Source organism: Myripristis murdjan, chromosome 21 (assembly GCF_902150065.1).
Source record: "Myripristis murdjan chromosome 21, fMyrMur1.1, whole genome shotgun sequence".
Lineage (NCBI taxonomy): Eukaryota > Metazoa > Chordata > Actinopteri > Holocentriformes > Holocentridae > Myripristis > Myripristis murdjan.
In genome coordinates, this window is record NC_044000.1 from 33,379,631 (window position 1) to 33,398,798 (window position 19,168).

The following is a 19,168-nucleotide window of genomic DNA, read 5'->3' on the forward strand; positions in this document are numbered from 1 at the left end:
AGCTTTGTAAAAACAGTTAAAAAAGTGACTTCATCATCAAGAGTTTCTTCTGTGTAATCTGAGCTTTTGAAATGTCTTGTAACTTACACATCAGTATATTTTGTTCTTTTTTCCCAGCAGCAGTCACCATGTTGACATGACGGTGTGTTAAAGTGTGTGTGTGTGTGTGTGTGTGTGTCTCTGTGTGTGTCTTTAAATGGTTTAGTGACACATTTTGCAGGAAGCTGGAAGGATAAAGTTTAAAATATGAGGAATCAAGCCCTTCTGAGAAGTAGCTGTCACATGACGGACACGTGTGATGATTCATGTGTGTGTGTGTGTGTGTGTGTGTGTGTGTGTACCCTTGCATATCCTTATTAGGCATGCAACTTATTTTGAAGTTAAAAGTGAAGAGGTGCAGAAATGGCACCCTGGCTCCTCTCAACCACAGATCATCTGAAGGTGTGAAGTCTGTAGATGAGTAATTTATCTGTTTTTTCTCTTGGACCGATTTAACTTCTTCCTCCTGTTGAGGAAGTGCTGAGCTCAGACAAGAGGAACCTTCAGTGTGCAGCAAGCGCAGCCTGGTCTGCTAAAAAAAACTGAGAAGTGAGCACAATTTCTTAAACTGAGATAAGATAAGACTGAGCTTAAGATAAGACCAAAATACACCGTGTGTGAAAAATAAGGGAACTGCGTGAACGAGGCGGGACTAAAGACAGTTTGTAGTAGTTTGACATAGTAGTACAGAGCAGCATGAATGCACCAGAGATTGTCTATACAGGAAGAGGTTCCACCCTCAAGAATCTGTGTTTCCACCTGCAGGGGGCGACACAGAGGCTAAAAACCGAGTCAAATGACCAGCAGGTCAGTGGGACTTTTCCAGAAAATAAGCTTTCAAAATGCTTAAAACGATGCAGATTTCGATGATCTGACATCACGCATCACGCCCTGACCCTAACCCTAACCGTCCTCCTGTGGCGATGTGTTTTTACTGACCTCACAGACCACTGTGGCGATGTGTTTAAGGACCTCACAGACCACCGCTGTCTACAACTCCGCCTCCTCTCCCGTCTCTTTGCAGAAGCTCCATTATTACGACCTCCTCCACCGCCGCCATGTTTGTTGTCAGAAACTTTGGACTCTGCGCTGCCCTCTAGTGGATTAACTGCTCGACACATACTTATTTTCATAACATAAAGGGAGCATAAATGAGCCATAACACTGCGCCCCCTGGGCTGAGCGGCCAAGCTGGGAGCGGTTACATGGCAGCTCGTCACACATGACTCACGGGATGGATTACGTCATTATAGCAGGTACGTTAGCCGGTTAACGAGATGGAGGAGCCGAGGCCAAAACACAGAGAGGAAAAATGACAGGAGAGATGGAGCAGCTTACTTCATCGCACCTTAAAGGTCAGATAAAGTGATGTGGACTTTAACATCAAATGCCATCATGATACCAGTCATATAAGACAAGTTCACAGGCGAGGAGCTCACAGCGAAGCCCCGCGGTCAGTTTTCATAAATCTGTTTTAGCCTCATTAACCACACACTGTGTTTACTGGACATTACCGGCTGCAAACCACACACACCACAGCAGAAACTACTGCACCTTCACCACCAAACATCTGCTAATGGAAAAATGGGATTATTTTCTCCTCCAGAAAACACAACATACATTTCTCACATGACTCCTAGTCTAGAACAGGTTATTAAAGAAAAGATTTGTTTTATTAGGGTGGGAATAAATCCAGCGTTGGGTCCTTAAACTGATTTGTTCTCCTCTGGTTCTGCAGCCTCAGTCCTGATGGAAATCTGCTGAAACTGACATCATTTTACATTTTAATTCTGTCTGCATTAGAAATATTGCTGCCATGGAACAATGACAGGAACAGTCCAGTTATTTATCAGTATTTGGAATAAAGTGGACTGATCAGTTTATAGCATTTAGCCTCATTAACCGCCACATATCCTGTTCAGCGCTGCTCAGCGCTGCCCCTGATGGACAAAACACTGAACTACACTCTGTTTTGGCGGCGGCTCAGGTGAAGGAAGACGTTTGAAGACGTCACTTTGGGCTCTGATCACGCCCCATCAGACTTTCTCTTTGTTTTTCACACTTTACACACTAAATGATTCACCAACTAATTTGAAAAATTCACGACAATGAAAATAATCCTTACTTTCAGCATTATTTGTCGTATAATTAGCCGTCCTGTTGTGTTTGGTGGCATTGGGAGCAGCTCCTCTACTGGTTTCCACTGCTCTTCTATTGGCCTTGGCAGCAGGCTTCACTTCCTCTTCTCATTTCTCTTTATTTTTCAGAAGTTGGTGTTGCTTTATTATTTTTCTTTTACTATTCCTTGTTTTATTATTTGCCTATCTTGTGATCTCTAAGCATGCTGATACTTTTCTCTCCTTGCTTCTGAATCCTTTCACTTCTGCTGCGGCCAAAACTTAATTTCCTCCCAGGTTTAAAGTTATTTACCACGAGAAGGCTTTAGGGTGCAATTCACAACCTGCCGAGTGAGGGTTTGGAGGCCATACTGTCTATTAAAGTATGTTGGATAACAGCATCCATGAAAAGACATAATTAACATCAGAAATGCAGGTGAAGTTCGAATTTTTCATTCAGTCTGAAGCTGATGGGTCCTGTGGTGGATTTGTGTTTTCACAGGCATGAAAATAAACTTCCAACTTTACAACAGTAACAGCACAACTCTATGCAAATCTTTCTCTCTCTCTCTCTCTCTCTCTCTCTCTCTCTCTTTCTTTCTTTCTTTTTAATGCATTCCTAAATCAACAGTGGATTTATTTTTGTAAAAAAAAAAAAAAAAAAAAAATGGCGCTGAGCTGTGATGTAATCCGGTTCTGATTTGACTGTAAGTCTCACAATGAGTGATGGGGATTTATCAAAACTGGTTTAACCTGGTAGTTATTTCCAAATTAAGAGAATTACTGAGAATTATTCTGACCCACTGATGGTCACCAACGCATCACCAATGCATTTCAGGTTTTATGTTAAATTACCTCTCTAATTTTGTTTTTTTTTAGCTGCTTTCCTTTAAACATTTCAGCTTCTACTTCCGGGGATTTCCCAGATTTCCCAGAATGCCTACTTATGTTTCCTGCTTGTTTGCTGCTGCTGTGGTGGAGAACGTGCTCTCTGTGTCTCTCCTGCGATGGACTTCTCCTTGTGTGATTATTGAACATCGGTGCAAAATGAGGTTTTGGATCTCTGAAACATTTTCAGACATCACACTCCATTTGTGGACTTCAGCTTGTCTATAATTGGCCAGCTCTGCGCCCAAAAAACAAAACAAACCTGTTTTGTGTTGAACATTATTAGGGTGGATTATCCCTTTAATGTTAAATCTTTTTTAATTGCAATTGTGATATTTTAATTGTAATAACATTTTATAAAAACAGCTATTAATAGCTGTTATTGTGTATAGTTATTGTGCAGCCTAATAATTTTGCACTGAATGAAGGTTGTGCTGTCTTTCTATACAATTTGCAGCTGACATGTTACTGTAGCAGCTTTTTGGACACTTTTTCAGTATTTTTTAAAAATGTGAGAAATATCATTATTATCAGTATGTACTGGCCTCCATGTTAAAGTTCCTCCAGTCCACAGAGCAGATTCATCATCAGAAAGTGACAAACTGTGTTTCTGTTCCAGTGAACCATCACGTCATTTGTCACCTTTATTTTGTCGTTTTTAATATTTCCACTTCAAAGCGTCTGGCTGGAGCTCGGTGCCCTCGTGCTGATATGCAGCGCTGCTCCCTGACCTAAAACCAAGTGAACCTTTACTCCCTTTAAATCACACACTCCTTACTGACGCTGAGGAACACTTTCACACGTCTGCGTCTGAATATCAGCAGAGCAGCAGCACAGGCCAGAGTGTGATGCTGTTTGCTTACTTCACACACCGCACTTTACAGTTTTCATCAATCAGTGTGTATCAAAAATACTGAGGCGGTCAGTCATTTGGACTGGGATGGTGTGATTTCCAGTGTGCTGATATAAAAAGCAGCATTTGAATGAGGTGAGCCTGATCGGTGTGCTGCACACACACTGCAGCTGTAAATAGTTAATAGCTCCCCAATTAAAACGACATTATGAAAGATAAATGCAGTTGACAGGAGCTGCTGCTGCTGGGGTTTCTGCTCAGGCTCATTCAGTGCAGTTTTCTTTGTGCCGTTGAAGTGAAGCTAACCACAAACTTCCTTTCTGAGCTCGCTGCAGTGGTTTAACTTCTTCTTCCCCTCGCTGCCTGAAGGCCCTGACCTCCCCCTTGAACATTACACAAGCTACATATGAAAAAATGGAAAGGTTATATTATTATTTTAGCATAGTTTTGGTTGTTCAGACGTGCTGTATTTGCAATGCAATGACTAAGGAACACAGAGGCAACACCTGACAGCAGTAAAATACAAGCTCAGGGCCACAATAATTCACTTTTTCTCTACTTTATACAAAAAATGCAAAGTATATAGAAGCCACAGTCACATGGATTTACACACACACTCTCACTTTCTCTCTCTCTGTCTCTCTCACTCGCCCTCTGTCATTCACACACTGTAAAAATCAAACGCTGCCTCGAGTCTCTCTCTACACAACAGTGAGGCCTTCAGGGTTCGGCGGCGCGCACGGATCAAAACCTGTCTGATCTGGTGGTGAGTTTTACCTGAGAGGTGAGGTGAGGCGAGGAGGCTGGTGATCACTGGGCGTGCGAGGCTCTTGTCTCTCTCTCTCTCTCTCCTCCACAGGCGAGTGTGTGTGTGTGTCTGTGCTGCTCGCTCGCTCACTGAGTGACAGGCAGTGCAGTCAGTCGTCGCCGCACCAAAAGCAGGGCGACAACGCATCTATTCAAATCTATGAGGAAGGAAGTGACATGCAACACTTCAGAAACAGGAATGAACGACGTTTTGTCTTTATAAGGACATGCACGCAGCTGTCAAGGTGCTGCAGGCCTGCAGGGGGGTCTCAGGGTCGCCCGCTGCCAGGTTTAGGGGTATTTTACACCATGTGGGCTGCAGCAAGTGTGTTTTATAATGCTGTCAACAACTCAAATTCACACTGATAAGGGTAAGAAAAAAAAACAACACTGGTTAAATGGGCATGACAGTCTGAACAGGAAGATAAACCCAGTGCACGGTGAAGCTGACACTATGATATTATCACTGTGCTTTTATTTTGTATTTTCACTTTTCACAAGCATGTGAGGCAGTGAAGCAGCTGATCTGTGCTCTGGTCCTTCATCAGTTCAGCCCCGTGATGGGAACAGGGCTGATGGACAGGTGATACATGGAAATTAACACAATTCAGTCTGACCTACAGAAACTGAACGGGAACTGAATGAATGACAGTTCTTTACTTTGTGCTGCTCCTTTTGTTGCAGAGCTAAAGCGACTCACTGCTCTTGAGCCAAAGTTTTAGTGATGGGCAACCCCGATTCTTCCAGCAGGTCAGACTTTAGTGCACCAGTTCAAAACCAGTTCACCTCACTCAGCTGGACTGATTCAGATTCACCTGGGTCAAGTGAGAGTTTAGTAGCTGGAGGGGCAGGAAACCAGCGGTCATGTAACGCCTCTGAACAGCAGCACGGCTTTAGACTGTGGCACCTGTGACCGGTTCAACCAGTCCAACCAGCCCAGGCACTGAACGGAGCTTATGGTCTGACCACAGTCCTGGGAAAAAATACATTCATATATATATGTATACTGTATACTGTCCTTATACACACACACACACACACACACACAGAGGCCAGTGTGTGTGTGTGTGAGTGTGTGTGTGAAGTGTATGTGTGTGTGAAGTGTAAGGGAGGAAAGCATCAACGAGGATCAAAGAGACCTGCGGTTTGATTGACGGTTGCTATGGCCGGCCCGGTTGCTAAGCACGGTTGCTAGGGACTCCGCTCAAGCAGGAAACGTGAAGGGGGAAAATCTCAGCATTTTTTTTTTTTTAAATTTACATTAATTAAACTTGTAAAAACGCGTAAAAGGTCACATTACATGGTTGTTGAAAGGTAAATATCGCTGTCCATCCAAACAAGGAGCAGTTAGCGGAGGGTAAGTCAGCTAACCGTCGTTTTTTTAAAAAAGTGAGGCTCACTGTGAGGAGGACGGCAGCAGCAGCAGATTCACAGTAAACTCTCTCCTGGTGTCAAACAGGGGGAATAAGGATTTCAATCACGATAGTGTCATTATAAACTCTTGTTTTGAGACTGTCCTCTAACTTAAGACCCATAGAGGCAAATACTGAGTTCTAACCTTTGCATGAATGTTATTAGTCCAGTCGTTTTATGAAAAAACCCTCAGACAAACAGCAAGAGAAGCAAACTCAACTGATTCTGTATCCTCAGTTTGTCCTGAGTGAGGGGAAAAAAGTCCCAAGGAATCCCATTGGTGGAAAGTTTTGAAAATCACCTATTTATGACCACATATTACCAAAAAACACTGTTTTTAACACACGGGGGAAAGGGGTCAAAATTTTACTTTCAGATATCACTATAAAAATTCACAAGTTGATTACACACACAAAGACAAGAAAAAAAGTCAATTACAAGTTCTTTGAATTATTCTGTTTTCACATGCATATCACACATTATCTGATTTGATATGCACTAATAAGGAATATAAGGAATAAATGCCAGAACAGATATTTAAACAGTGAATTAAAAGGTTATTATACATATAGTAACCTTTTAATTTACTGTGATATAGTAACCTTTTAATTCATAAATAGGTGATTTTCAAAACTTTCCACCAATGGGATTTCCTGGGACTTTTTTTGGCCCCTCACTCAGGACAAACTGAGGATACAAAATCAGTTGAGTTTGCTTCTCTTGCAATTTGTCCTAGGTTGACCCCAATTTTTGGTTAAAATTACTGGACTATATAGGAATATTACAGTGACATATAGGAGATAAAAAAAAGAAAAAATACCCCAAAAGCACCATCATTTTACAGTATACTTACTAATGAGCATACCACAGTCACATTTAAGTCCCAGTAGGAATATTATGGGCTGGTAATATCATAGCAAATGAGATAGAAATGTCATAAAGTACTATAAGGTCGCTGCAAACTTGGTGTTCATTATAATAGTTCATCATTTTAGCAGTAATTATTATGTTATGATTAAATAATTTTTTACAACTTGAATCATGACTTAGGACCCAAACAGGGACAGACAAGGACAAATGTAGGTTTGTCACTGAAAAGAATCACAGCTGCATAAACTGCAGAGTAAATACTCTATTATCATCGCTGTCATATTATTATCAGTATGTACTGGCCTCCATGTTAAAGTTCCTCCAGTCCACAGAGCAGATTCGTCATCAGAAAGTGACAAACTGTGTTTCCGTTCCAGTGAACCATCACGTCATTTGTCACCTTTATTTTGTTGTTTTTAATATTTCCACTCCTTTCACACACTCCTTACTGACGCTGAGGAACACTTTCACACGTCTGCGTCTGAATAAGTTTGATCTTAATTTGAGTGTCTACATGCTCCTCTGTAGGTTCAGGAAGCTCTGCAACCCTTACAGTCATGAAACCTTTACAAAACTAATTATATGATCGGAAAAACGTCAACCTAGCAACAAGAATGTTTTCCATAGCTTCTGAGAAGTTGATTTTATGGAGATACAAGGTTTTGGTTGGAGAGCAGTGATATGAGAACATTATAAGAGGTATTAGAGAAAGCAGCATACCTACTGCATGTTTGTAGCTCCTTTCAAGCACTGAAACCTAAAATAATCACATTGCTGTTGTTTAATACTCTGGCTAGTTAGATGAAATGAGTTGAGCATTGGTAAAAACAGTATCTGCTGTTGTTGGCATTCAGCAGCTGACCGGTGCCTTCACTGTGGACGGTCCATGTCTTCAGACCATGTGAGGCTTCTTCGGAGGCCTGCCCCCCCCAGCAGGCTCTCTCCAGTCCTGACACCCCGTCCTGCTGCTCGGCCTCCAGGTGAACCTCACACCAAGCAGATTCACCTCACATATAAACATGGGTCTGATCTGGCGGCCATAATACTGTCACTTAGAACAGTGGTGCTCAAACTTTTTTCAGTAATGTTCCCCCTTCGAAACATTTTCTCAGGCAAGTTCCCCCTGACCAGTGCAAGAAAAAAAAGGTAGAAAAAAATCGTCCCTGCACATTTTTAAAAATTAACATTTGAAAAATACCTCACATACCCCGAGCAGTACTCCAGTGTACGTCTGGGGGTACATTGGAGAACATTTGAGAATCAAAGATTTAGAGGTTCTTATAGTTTCCTAGCCTTGAATGCAAATTTTTACATTTAAATAAATAAATAAATAAATAAATAAATTTGAAGAGTGCTATCACAACACATTATTAGGAAAAAATTATGACCAGAACTTCATTATTCAGTAGAATCCCAGGAGTAAAATATGTCACAGTCCTCGGTTTGAGAATTACAAACTCTAACAAGGCTGATGCAGATCAACACAAGATCAATATGCTGTGCCACTGCTGCTTCACATAAAAGTGACAGTGCGTCGATAAATGCAGCTCTGGCTCTCATGAGTTTTGTTGTTGGCGTTCAGCAGCTGACCGGTGCCTTCACTGTGGACAGTCCATGTCTTCAGACCATGTGAGGCTTCTTCGCAGGCCTTTGCCCCCCAAAAAGCTCCCTCCGGTCCTGACACCCCGTCCTGCTGCTCGGCCTCCAGGTGAACCTCACACCAAGCAGGTTGACCAACCAGTGCTATCACAAAACATTACTGGGCAAAAATCATGACCTGAAGCTCATCATTCAGTAGAATCTCGTTTTGTCAGCCGAACTGTAAAACATGTGACTGTCCTCAGTTTGAGAATTACAAACTGTAACAAGGCTGGTGTAGTATAGGTAAACTGAAATCACTCCATGTGTTTGCGGGTTCTGCAGATAGTAGAGGGTCCAGTTTGCAGGAAGCTGACCTCCACACCCCGAGGAGAGCTGCACCTACCCCGGTGATGGCTGACACCTCTGCCCTGACAACAGACAGCATGAGCATGGGTTTCCCCTGGAGGAAGCCTCACATTCTACCCAAGAACCCCCTTCTGCAAATCCTCCACACAGGTGAAACTTTACTTTATCTGCTGACGCTGGACTGGCCAGCCCCCAGTGTGTGCTACAGTGTAAAAATGAAGCAGGAAGCTGGCAGGAAGTTTCTTTTTCGCCTCACAAAAATGTTAAAAAGTCAGCAACCATCGGTAATCGCCTAGAAACCACCCATCACCAGCTAGCAACCACTGAACACTACCTAGCAACCACCTATGAACACCTAGAAACCTGTGTGAATAACCTAGCAACCACTAGTCATCACCTAGCAAACACCTATTTGAAACACCTTGAAACCACCAGGCAGGATCTAGCAACCACCAACAAACACCTAGAAAGCACTAGTGCTCACCTAGCAACCACTTATTAACACCAAGGAACGGCTAGAAAGCACTAGTGCTCACCTAGCAACCACTTATTAACACCAAGAAACACCTAGAAACCACTAGTGCTCACCTAGCAACCACTTATTAACACCAAGAAACGGCTAGAAACCACTAGTGCTCACCTAGCAACCACTTATTAACACCAAGAAACGGCTAGAAACCACTAGTGCTCACCTAGCAACCACTTATTAACATCAAGAAACGGCTAGAAACCACTAGTGCTCACCTAGCAACCACTTATTAACACCAAGAAACACCTAGAAACCACTAGTGCTCACCTAGCAACCACTTATTAACACCAAGAAACGGCTAGAAACCACTAGTGCTCACCTAGCAACCACTTATTAACACCAAGAAACACCTAGAAACCACTAGTGCTCACCTAGCAACCACTTATTAACACCAAGAAACGGCTAGAAACCACCAAGCAGTCATTTGTTAACAATTAAAAAGCACAACTAGCACCCACATAGTAACACCCTAAAAACCAGCAGAATCATCCAGGGACCACCTAGTGAAAAATTCGGTGTCAGCAAGCAGTCTCACACGTTCTTCAGCAAACAAACCTAATCTAGTTAGGTCTCGGTGTTTAACTGTAGAAGAGCAGAGCTCTGCTCAGCAGTAATGTGAAGCTGTACCTCTGCAGACCCTCGCTTCGTCCCCCCGCCGCCCAGCTTCTGCCTCTGTGACTTCCTGCAGACCCGTCACGAGGTCGGACGAGGCTCTCAGTTCCTGCCGGGCCTGGGCAGAACGGCTGTGTCCCGCTGTAACTACCGCAAGATGGTGAATCTGCTGCTGCAAGATCTGCACAGGAGCCGTCAGACCGAGGTGTCCCGCCAGCTCCTGACCTCCCAGGACCTGTGGGAGGTCAGCAGCAGGGTCCCACACGGCCAGCTGCTCTGTGGTACGTAGCCTGCTCGGCCCGCTTTCAGGTCCTGAGGGGCGGTCGCATGAAGCCTCAGTCATGTTTTGAGGTATCGATGTATACATAGCGTTGATAAGAAAAATCACCTGTCCATCGCTGTGTTGCGACAAAAAAGAGAGAGAAAAAACATAGATGTTAGAGAAAAGTACATATAAGAAATGTTTTCACCTTTTGTTAAGTCATTATATTGACATAAACTTCTCATCGTCATGATCGTGTGAGAACATGGAAGCTCTGACAGTAACCTGCTGTTCAAGCTTCGCTTTAGGAACCAGCAACACGTGCTGCTTTTATTTCCTGTTTGATGTGTTTCAGAGCTGGCAGTGCTGATCAACATGGAGGTCACGGCCCTGCAGGTGACCATGAGGAGCAGTCTGCTGGATCCTGAACCTCAGCATCAGCTTCCTTACCAACCAGACACCCAATGGCCAGGTTAGGAAATTACTATTTCATTGTATGTATTGTCGATTAAATCTGTACTGCACAACCTGCTGGTGGCTTCATATGGCAGTGGGAGAAGACGGACTGACGTTAAACCTTTAGAGCATTTCATTGCATGTGTTTTAGGAGAAGCATCTAAACACATGCTTGGTTTGTTTAATTCTGCTTATGGGAACATATTGTCTATTTCCTTCATGTCCTAGTCCATAAATACGAATGGTGCAGGTGCTGTGACCACTGTGCTCATTTGCATAATCTTCCACTTTCCTCTGCACTGCGGCTGTGTTTGCCTGCTACAGATTTAAAAGCGTCACCTTCCACAGGCAGAGAGGCTGTCCTGAACTCTGTGACCGCCAAACACTCGCAGGGCTCGCCTCACACACCGCTGCCTTTCCGACCAATCACAGAGTCCATCAGCCCCTCTGAACGGGCCGTACTGTACTGTCTGAAGCAGGGGGGCAAGGCACTCAACCTCAAGGTGTGTGTGTGTGTGTGTGTGTGTGTGTGTGCACGTGTGTGTGTGTGTGTGTGTGTGTGTGTGCACGTGTGTGTAGAGAGTAGAACTGCTATCATAGCAACAGGCCCTTTTTATGTGTATTGCTGCAGTTCCATGACTGTTCCTACTTCATTCAGGTTTTGTGGAAAGGCTTCCACAGTGCACAAGTACAGTCATAAAAATGTGTGTGTGTGTGTGTGTGTGTGTGTGTGTGTGTGTGTGTGTGTGTGTGTGTGTGTGTGTGTGTGTGTGTGTGTGTGTGTACAGGCCCACTTTGTATCCTGTCTCCCTGATCTGAGTCCACTGTCTCAGACTCTGGTCTGCCTCAACCTGTCCTTCAACAACCTGTCTGTCTTCCCAGAGGAGGTGAGACAAACATCTGTCTGTCTGTCTGCCTGTCTGTCTTTGGTGAATTAACGTGTTCTTTTGAAAGATGCTCAAATGAGGAAGCGGACATGATTGTTGTTTGTTGTAATTTCAAATGTCAGAAGGCCCCTGTCTTTCACTTTTCAGGAACTGAGAACAACAGCCTTGTTTTTGTTTGAGTCAGGCCAGGAGGTTTGATCATGAGAGGGGCTTTTAAAGTTCAGCAGCAACATGTCTTCATCCTTGATAGGTTGATGTTAGAGAGAAACTGAACCTAACCCAAATAATGTAACTCCAATGATATGGCAATATGTAGATGATAATAATTACTATCCTAAAAGCATAAATCACATCACACATAACAAATCAAATATAGCCCTATTCAATTTCAGTCACTCCCTTATATCACCCGCCCCCCCTCCCCCCGCCCTCCCTCTCTCTCCCTCTCTCTCCCTCTCTCTCTCTCTCTCTCTCTCTCTCTCTCTCTCTCTCTCTCTCCCTCTCTCTCCCTCTCTCTCCCTCTCTCTCTCTCTCAGCTGTATGACTTGGTCCAGCTGGCTGAGTTGAACATGAAGGAAAACCCCCTGCAGCAGCTTCCTGCAGGACTCCAGCGCCTGGTCAGACTGAGGACTCTGGTCCTGTCCTCCTGCAGGATCCGCTGCCTGCCTGCAGAGTGAGACCATAGCAGACAGTAGAGCAGACAGCAGGGGGCGCTACACTCTGCTCTGTGACTCTCTGACTGTTTCAAATGTTTCTACTGCTTCTTCTGTCTCTACTACCCTACAACTAGTGCTACTATTCACTATGTCCATCTAGAAAAACCATAGCAACCACATCTAGAGAAACCATAGCAACCACATCTAGAAAAACCATAGCAACCACATCTAGAAAAACCATAGCAACCACATAGTACACCTTCGCAACCACTAATAACCAACTAATGAATCCCTGCTGTACCTGCAATACTGGAGTTATGGCAGGAGATAAAATAACAATGTATACTTCATTTTTCACAACTCATGTATTTACTGTACCACCTGACTGACATTTAACTGTATATTATTTTGAGTTAGTATGCAGTGTGTGTGTGTGTGTGTGTGTGTGTGTGTGTGTGTGTGTGTGTGTGTGTGTGGTTGCAGTCTGTATGAGCTGCCCAGCCTGCAGAGCCTTGATGTCTCTGACAACCTGCTGACATCACTGTCCAGTGACATCAGAAAACTCAGGTAGACTTCCTTCATTAGTATTAGTTTTAGTATTTGTTTTAGTGTTGGTATTATTTATTCAGTACAGTAACTCAGACTAAAGATTGGCAGCATTTTCTTCTCATCAGGCACATACTGTAGCTCTGGTGAAGCATAACCTGCACACAGAGGATGATACTGAATTGCCACTAGGGGGCGTTGTGATGAGTTCTGGGCTGTGTTGGGTGTTGGGCTCAGCCCCATCCCACCATGATGTCCAGTGTCCACATATGAAAAGGAGTTAACTCTTAGCACCAGTCTTAACTTGTGTGTTGTGAGACAGTCCCTGTAGAGCACAGGTGTCAAACTGGTGCCATGGAGGCCAAGAGGCTGCAGGTTTTCATTCCAACCAACAACTCCACCAGGTGATTTCACTGATTAGTCCCGCCTCTCTGTTTGGAGGTAGGGTGATCAGTGAAATCACCTGGTGGAGATTTGAAATCTGGCACCGATATATATAGATAATTTTTTTTGTCCCTTGGATCCATGATGTCTGCCATAGATTTTTGGATGCCAATTATTATTTGTCTAAAAATCCTCTCATAAACCACACGTCAGAATGATATGACATCATGCAGGTACATCAGCTGGCTTGGCCTTTACCTGGTTTGTGAAAAGCTGAGCAATCGGGTGGTGTTACCTGCAGGTGGTGTTTCCTGAGCTCTTTGTGTTTTCTGGGCAGGACTCTGAGGATCCTGAACGTGGAGGGGAACCAGCTGGTGGCGCTGCCCTGCGGGGCGCTGCGACTCGGCCTCACACACCTCCGAGTGGCACGAAACCTCATGCACCCGCGTTTCCTGCACACCTTCAGCAGGAGGTCGGCCCAGACGCTGCTGGACTTGGCCTCTCTGGCTCTGTGGAGGACTGAGCCCCAGCTGAGATACTCCACGCTGCCCCCTGCAGCTCAGAGCGCTCTCAGCAGGTACTCACAGCACACCAGCTCTCCTCTTTCACTGACTGCCACATTTGGTTTAGCTTTTTACCTTCAGCAAGGTGGCAAAAGACCTGGGCAAAGGATTTCCATCAAATTTGGTAGTCCAAATAGCCCTTTACCAAGAAACAGTTCAGTAATGTTGGTGGTGAAGCGGATCATGATGTTTCCACAATTAGACAATTACAGTATTGCATTTTAGCAGTCGCTGAAAATAACAGAGAAAGAGGCCAGATTCCAAATCCTCAGTTAATGTTTGCAGTGCCAAGTCAATTTAAACTCCGATTTTCCCTTAATTTTCCCCTTAAGTTAGAAAAAAAAAATCATTTTTTCCATATTGAACAAGAATGTCTTACATATTGTGTATCTGCAACATCATGTTTATACAAAATTAAATATTCAGAGCCAAGACGCCATTGTTTTAAGGCTGCAGAATCACATCAAATAGAAAAGATCTACATGTCTCGTGCTTCGTGTTAGACACACTTCCCTGGAATTCAGCAGCTCATGTTTGGGATCTTTGGGAACCTTGGGATCTCAGCTAGAATCTAAAATAAAGTTCTGTGGGTTTGAACAAAGCTCGGCTGTGCAGCGATGATGAACACACAGATCGGTTTGGCAGAGTTGAACAAGTTAACTTAAAAAAATTGAAGTGATAGGGCTGAAGTTTTTGGGTGTAATGGTTAACATGTCCATCATCTGCTGCATGTATGTAGTAATAAGTTAATAATAAGCACCAGCTGGTCCTGTGTGTGTGTGTCTGTCAGAGCGAGTGTGTGTGACTGCTGCCAAGGTGCTCTGTTCGGTGTGGGCCTGCAGCTCCTCCGGCCTCACTACAACGTCTTCGGGCTCGGCCGGGTTCCCTTCATGTGGACGTCGTGCAGCCCGAGCTGCCTGGAGAGCTTCCAGAGCCGGACAGGCGGCCTGACGGAGCCGCAGCACGCCGCCGCAGGCCCCGAGCAACACGCAGCTCATCTGCTGCAAACCTTTCAATGATCACCTGAATGATCACCAGCATGAAATTAAAACATGGTTCTGGCTGTGGTTAAAGTTGTGAGTCATTCAAATGCCTTTTCTAATTTAAGAGAGAGTCATGTTTTCTGAGAGTTTTTCCAAGGAGTCTGACAGAGGATCATCTTCCATATTGGAGGAAGAGCGTTGAGCTGCTGTCAGAGCAGAGGATTAGATCGTAGATGACGGCCTGAAAGGCGGCCTGACGTCAGAGGCACTTTGACCAGGATCTGACTGAACTCATTCCAGTTCTGTCGTTCAAACATTTCAGTACAAACACACACATCCATTCAGAAATGGCAGAAGAAGCACAAGCAAGCAAAATCAATTAAAAACCACTGACCACTGAAAATTACAAACATTTATTATAAGCGCTGTTGTTTATCACTTAAGGTAAACGACTTTCAGACTTTTGATATTTTGATTTTTATATAGATAACGTAAATGTATCCATTTCAGACATGATCAACATGATCCTTCTTATGGATAAATTATTATTCATTGCAATAAGTGGACAAATAGCAAGCCTTCTTTTGCTTGATTTATAGATTATTTCTAATTATTTTTCTCATCACTTAAAAAAAAAAAGACAATCTGTGGGGATATATCACGTTTCATATTTTTACTTCTAGCCTTGTGTTTAAGAAATATATGGTCAGTTAAAAATATCTGTACGTATTTTGTGTATAAAATACCCATACCTCATTTATTTATTGATTTTTTCATTTAGTTTGTCAGCGTTGGTATTGCGATATATTGTTAGTATGTGTCCTCTCGAGAATGTGTATGTTCCTAAATGTGTATTCAATTATAAAATAAGAAAAAAGACAACTAAATAAATAAATAAATAATAATAATAAAAAAAAAAAAAAAAAAAAAACACGTCAAGAGAAACCTGTCATGTCAAAAGCTACAGCTGTCCCAGGTCACGTGCTGATGACGTTCACGTAAACAACAAAGCCGAACCAATCAGAGAGCGGCAACTCAACCAGCTGTCAGCCACTTCCGCAGTGGGTGACGTCACAGCGTCACTGTTGTGTTGTCAAGATGGCGGGACACGACCAGCACCACCACCACCTGTCGATGTGTTTCTGCGATTTAATCAGGTAAACTCCTGCCGCAGTGCTCTTCAGCCTCACTTTGTTCAAGTTTAGGATTCAAACCCTCTGCTGAAGCGGCTCGCGGCGTGTGAGGGGAACGGGCAGCTAACGGGTAGCTAACGGTTAGCTAACAGGCAGGTAGCTCGCTGAGCTCCGAGCCCCGTCACGGAGGCGACTCATGAAAACACTTTGTTCAGTTTTAACATTTTCTCTGTACTGAGAATCAGGCAGTGACCTCCGTCCGGGCCGAGCGGCTCCCTGCCCGGCCTCCGGTCCAGACATGCCGGGCCTGAGGCGTGTCGGTCGGTGTTAAACCGGTCAGGCTCTCGGCCCAGAATCCACCAAACAGCAGCAGCGGTGCTGAGGGACCCGAGAGACACGCTGCTGCTCTGTAAACCAGTCTGATGCAGTTTGATGTCAGCACGGGGCCAAGAGGAGTCCGTGTTAGACTTACATTCTGCTGTGCCGCAAAAGGAATTTTCGATGACGCAGTTTGAAAACCTCTAGGCAGAGAGCAGGTCTCCTGGGAAATGTCCCGTTTCCCAGGAGCAGTTTGCATTCAGGTCATGTTTCACAGTACGGATGAGCCGTGTGGCCGTGTGAGGCTCTGTGAGGCTCTGTGAGGCTCTGTGATGCCCAAACCTGCGGCAGACACAGCAGCAGCAGCAGCTTCAGTCCAGGTGGAGACACACCGCTCTGTCATGCTGCCATCAGTCAGACGGTGCCCTCCCAGCAGCTGAAAGGCCTTACTCCCCTCCTGAGACTCGGTCCAGGTCTGCGTCTCCTCGGGCCACCTGGCCTCACACAGACCCCCCAGCTCTCTGACACACCTGGGACAGGAAGAGTGACTCGTAGCTTTTAAGACATTTGATCAGTTCTACTTAAGATTGAAAGTCGGAGTGGATTTCAGAAATTCTCCTGTCAAGAGGAAGGTGGGTTTTGAGAAGCTTGATAATGGGCTGTGCTCTGTCCCCAGGCTGCTGTGGTCCCTGGTCCTGCCCTGCGTGTACCTGAGCCTGGTGCTGACTCTGCTCCTGGTCCTGGCCGTGCTGGGCGTCCGCCTGTGGCTGCAGGGCCGCCGCAAGGCCCGGGGGGCCCGGGACAGCAGCCCGGCCGTGGCCTTCTTCCACCCGTACTGCCACGCCGGAGGAGGCGGCGAGAGAGTGCTGTGGTGCGGCCTGAGAGCCCTGCAGACCCGGTGGGTTGAACCCTAAACCATCCTGGCCCTTTCTTAGACACATCTTAGGGAGGGGAGGGGGTCTTCAGGGGCAAGCAAAAGGTCACTGTAGATTGAAAATAGAAGTGGTAGATATCATCTGGAAGCTGGGAACCTAAAGATTCATTTGAGACGTGGCTCAGCTCTGTGTGTCAAGTCTTTCTAGTCATAAATCTGGAATAAACTGCATGGGATTAGCGTAAGGTGGGCATGTCTGCAAAGGGCAGAGGGCTGCATAGGGGTCCAGTAGACTGTCTGGGCCTGTGAGTGTCCCTCCATCAGGACATCCACACGCCAATTAAAAAAACGAGATTCAGCCTTGAGCTGGTTCTAACTAGTTCACATCCTGAAGTTGATTTTGTGCTTTTCCCTGGCAGGTACCCCAGCTTCTCCTTCGTGGTTTACACAGGAGACGAGGGGGTGAGCGGGGAGCAGATCCTGGAGGGAGCCCGGCAGCGGTTTAACATCACGCTGCCCCGGCCCGTCACCTTCGTCTTCCTGCGGCACCGCGTGCTGGTGGAGGCCCGCTCCTACCCCCACTTCACCCTGCTGGGCCAGAGCCTGGGCTCCATGTTTCTGGGTGAGACTGCCACCTGACTGAAGGTCAACAGGCTCAGGCAAACATGCTGCCAACATGTCTCTGTAGAGCAGAGACGCCCCTCTGTGCTGCCCCCTTGTGGGCCAAGTTTAAACAGAGCAGCAGACACAGGCTGCAGGTCGCCCATAATGACTGCATGTGGATATTATTTATTAAACAGTGCAACTGACTTGTTGTGTAATCAAATAGAAATCTGATGTACAAATTTATTTGTCAACTGAATATTGTTAGAATGCCGTCATCACGCTGCTGTCAGATCCTTTTCCTCCATCACCCCTGTTGAGACACAAGTCTAACTACCTTTTAGAAAGGTGGCAATGTTTTTTTTTTTTTAATTATATTTAGTTTTATTTATTGTATCTTGCATCCACCATGTGTGATGTGAGAATATAATCATGTAATCATGTGCATGAATATGACTAAATACCAGGGCATCTTTCAGGGCAGTTTGGTGTTTTGTTGTATTTTACCTTTAATCAGAAAAACAGCAGCTCCTGTGATTTGGATGTTGCACTTTGTCAGGTTGTAAAAATGATTGTAAATATTATTCGTCTGTTTACGGTGTTAATCTGAAACTAGAGTGGTAAACATTGGCAGACATTTAGATCCATGACAAAGATCCAGATTGTTCCTTAACCCTTAAAGCGTGAGCAGCTGGAGACACCTGAAGCATCCTGTGTGTGTGTGTGTGTGTGTGTGTGTGTGTGTGTGTGTGTGTGTGTGTGTGTGTCAGGTTGGGAGGCGCTGACGGCCTTCGTCCCAGACCTGTACGTGGACTCGATGGGTTACGCCTTCACTCTGCCCGTCTTCCGTTACCTGGGAGCCTGCAAGGTGGCGAGCTACGTCCACTACCCGACCGTCAGCACCGACATGCTGTCAGTGGTCCGAGAGAGGAACCCCAGGTGCCACGCACACACACACACACACACACACACACACACTTGTGAAAGGTGTAGACAGCTGTTACCTTGGCAACAGGAACTACCTGGAAAAACTCTGATTTCCCGTTCCTTTTCTGTGTTGCCGCCCTGCTTGTATTCAAGACTCGGACTTCCTCTGACCCTCTGAGCAGCACAGGGATTCAAACTTGTAACCTGTGCCCTCCTGTGTCTGCAGGTTTAACAACGCAGACTTCATCTCCAGGAACCCGGTGCTGAGCGCCGTCAAGGTGCTGTACTACTGCTGCTTCGCTCTGCTCTACGGATTGGCCGGCTCCTGCAGTGATGTCATCATGGTGAACTCCACCTGGACGCTGGGTCACATCCTGGCCCTGTGGCGCTCGCCCAGCCGCACCGGCGTGGTGTACCCGCCCTGCGACGTGCGCGCCTTCCTGGATGTCCCGCTGGACGAGGACGAGGATGAGGACGGCTGGGAGGAGCTGGGAGGCGGAG

General features: G+C 45.3%; 3 protein-coding genes across 4 annotated transcripts in view; 2 read left to right on the forward strand and 1 right to left on the reverse strand.

Annotated features, from left to right (window-relative positions):
- lcp1 (lymphocyte cytosolic protein 1 (L-plastin)) overlaps positions 1 to 13,700 on the reverse strand; it is a 25,191-nt gene extending 11,491 nt beyond the window's left edge. Inside the window, exons 1-3 of the mRNA XM_030081629.1 lie at positions 13,562 to 13,700; positions 10,091 to 10,473; positions 4,675 to 4,862 (exon numbers count right to left, since the gene is read on the reverse strand). The gene's annotated coding sequence lies outside the window, so the exon portion shown is untranslated. The remainder of the gene's footprint in view (positions 1 to 4,674; positions 4,863 to 10,090; positions 10,474 to 13,561) is intronic.
- lrrc63 (leucine rich repeat containing 63) lies at positions 8,578 to 12,357 on the forward strand. The gene is made up of 8 exons (XM_030080264.1): positions 8,578 to 8,695; positions 8,911 to 9,084; positions 10,099 to 10,356; positions 10,693 to 10,809; positions 11,118 to 11,296; positions 11,425 to 11,481; positions 11,627 to 11,680; positions 12,217 to 12,357. The coding sequence occupies exons 1-8, from the start codon at positions 8,602 to 8,604 to the stop codon at positions 12,355 to 12,357; spliced, it is 1,074 nt and encodes a 357-aa protein (XP_029936124.1). The 5' UTR covers positions 8,578 to 8,601.
- LOC115380440 (GDP-Man:Man(3)GlcNAc(2)-PP-Dol alpha-1,2-mannosyltransferase-like) overlaps positions 13,341 to 19,168 on the forward strand; it is a 10,496-nt gene continuing 4,668 nt past the window's right edge. Inside the window, exons 1-6 of one of the 2 annotated variants that reach the window (XM_030081630.1) lie at positions 13,341 to 13,499; positions 13,604 to 13,843; positions 16,940 to 17,161; positions 17,557 to 17,759; positions 18,511 to 18,679; positions 18,894 to 19,168. The exon at positions 18,894 to 19,168 is cut by the window's right edge and continues 372 nt beyond it. In XM_030081630.1, coding sequence (XP_029937490.1) covers positions 13,486 to 13,499; positions 13,604 to 13,843; positions 16,940 to 17,161; positions 17,557 to 17,759; positions 18,511 to 18,679; positions 18,894 to 19,168 — 1,123 coding nt within the window. In that variant the 5' untranslated portion in view covers positions 13,341 to 13,485. Of the gene's footprint in view, positions 13,500 to 13,603; positions 13,844 to 15,828; positions 15,970 to 16,939; positions 17,162 to 17,556; positions 17,760 to 18,510; positions 18,680 to 18,893 lie in introns of those variants that run through there. The other variant, XM_030081632.1, reaches the window with a different exon arrangement.

Coding starts and splice junctions, on each gene's coding strand:
- lrrc63 (XM_030080264.1), top strand. CDS start 8,602: ATGTCTTCAGACCATGTGAGGCTTCTTCGCAGGCCTTTGCCCCCCAAA. Junction 9,085..10,098: donor TCTGCAAATCCTCCACACAG/GTGAAACTTTAC, acceptor GTACCTCTGCAG/ACCCTCGCTTCGTCCCCCCG. Junction 10,357..10,692: donor ACACGGCCAGCTGCTCTGTG/GTACGTAGCCTG, acceptor GATGTGTTTCAG/AGCTGGCAGTGCTGATCAAC.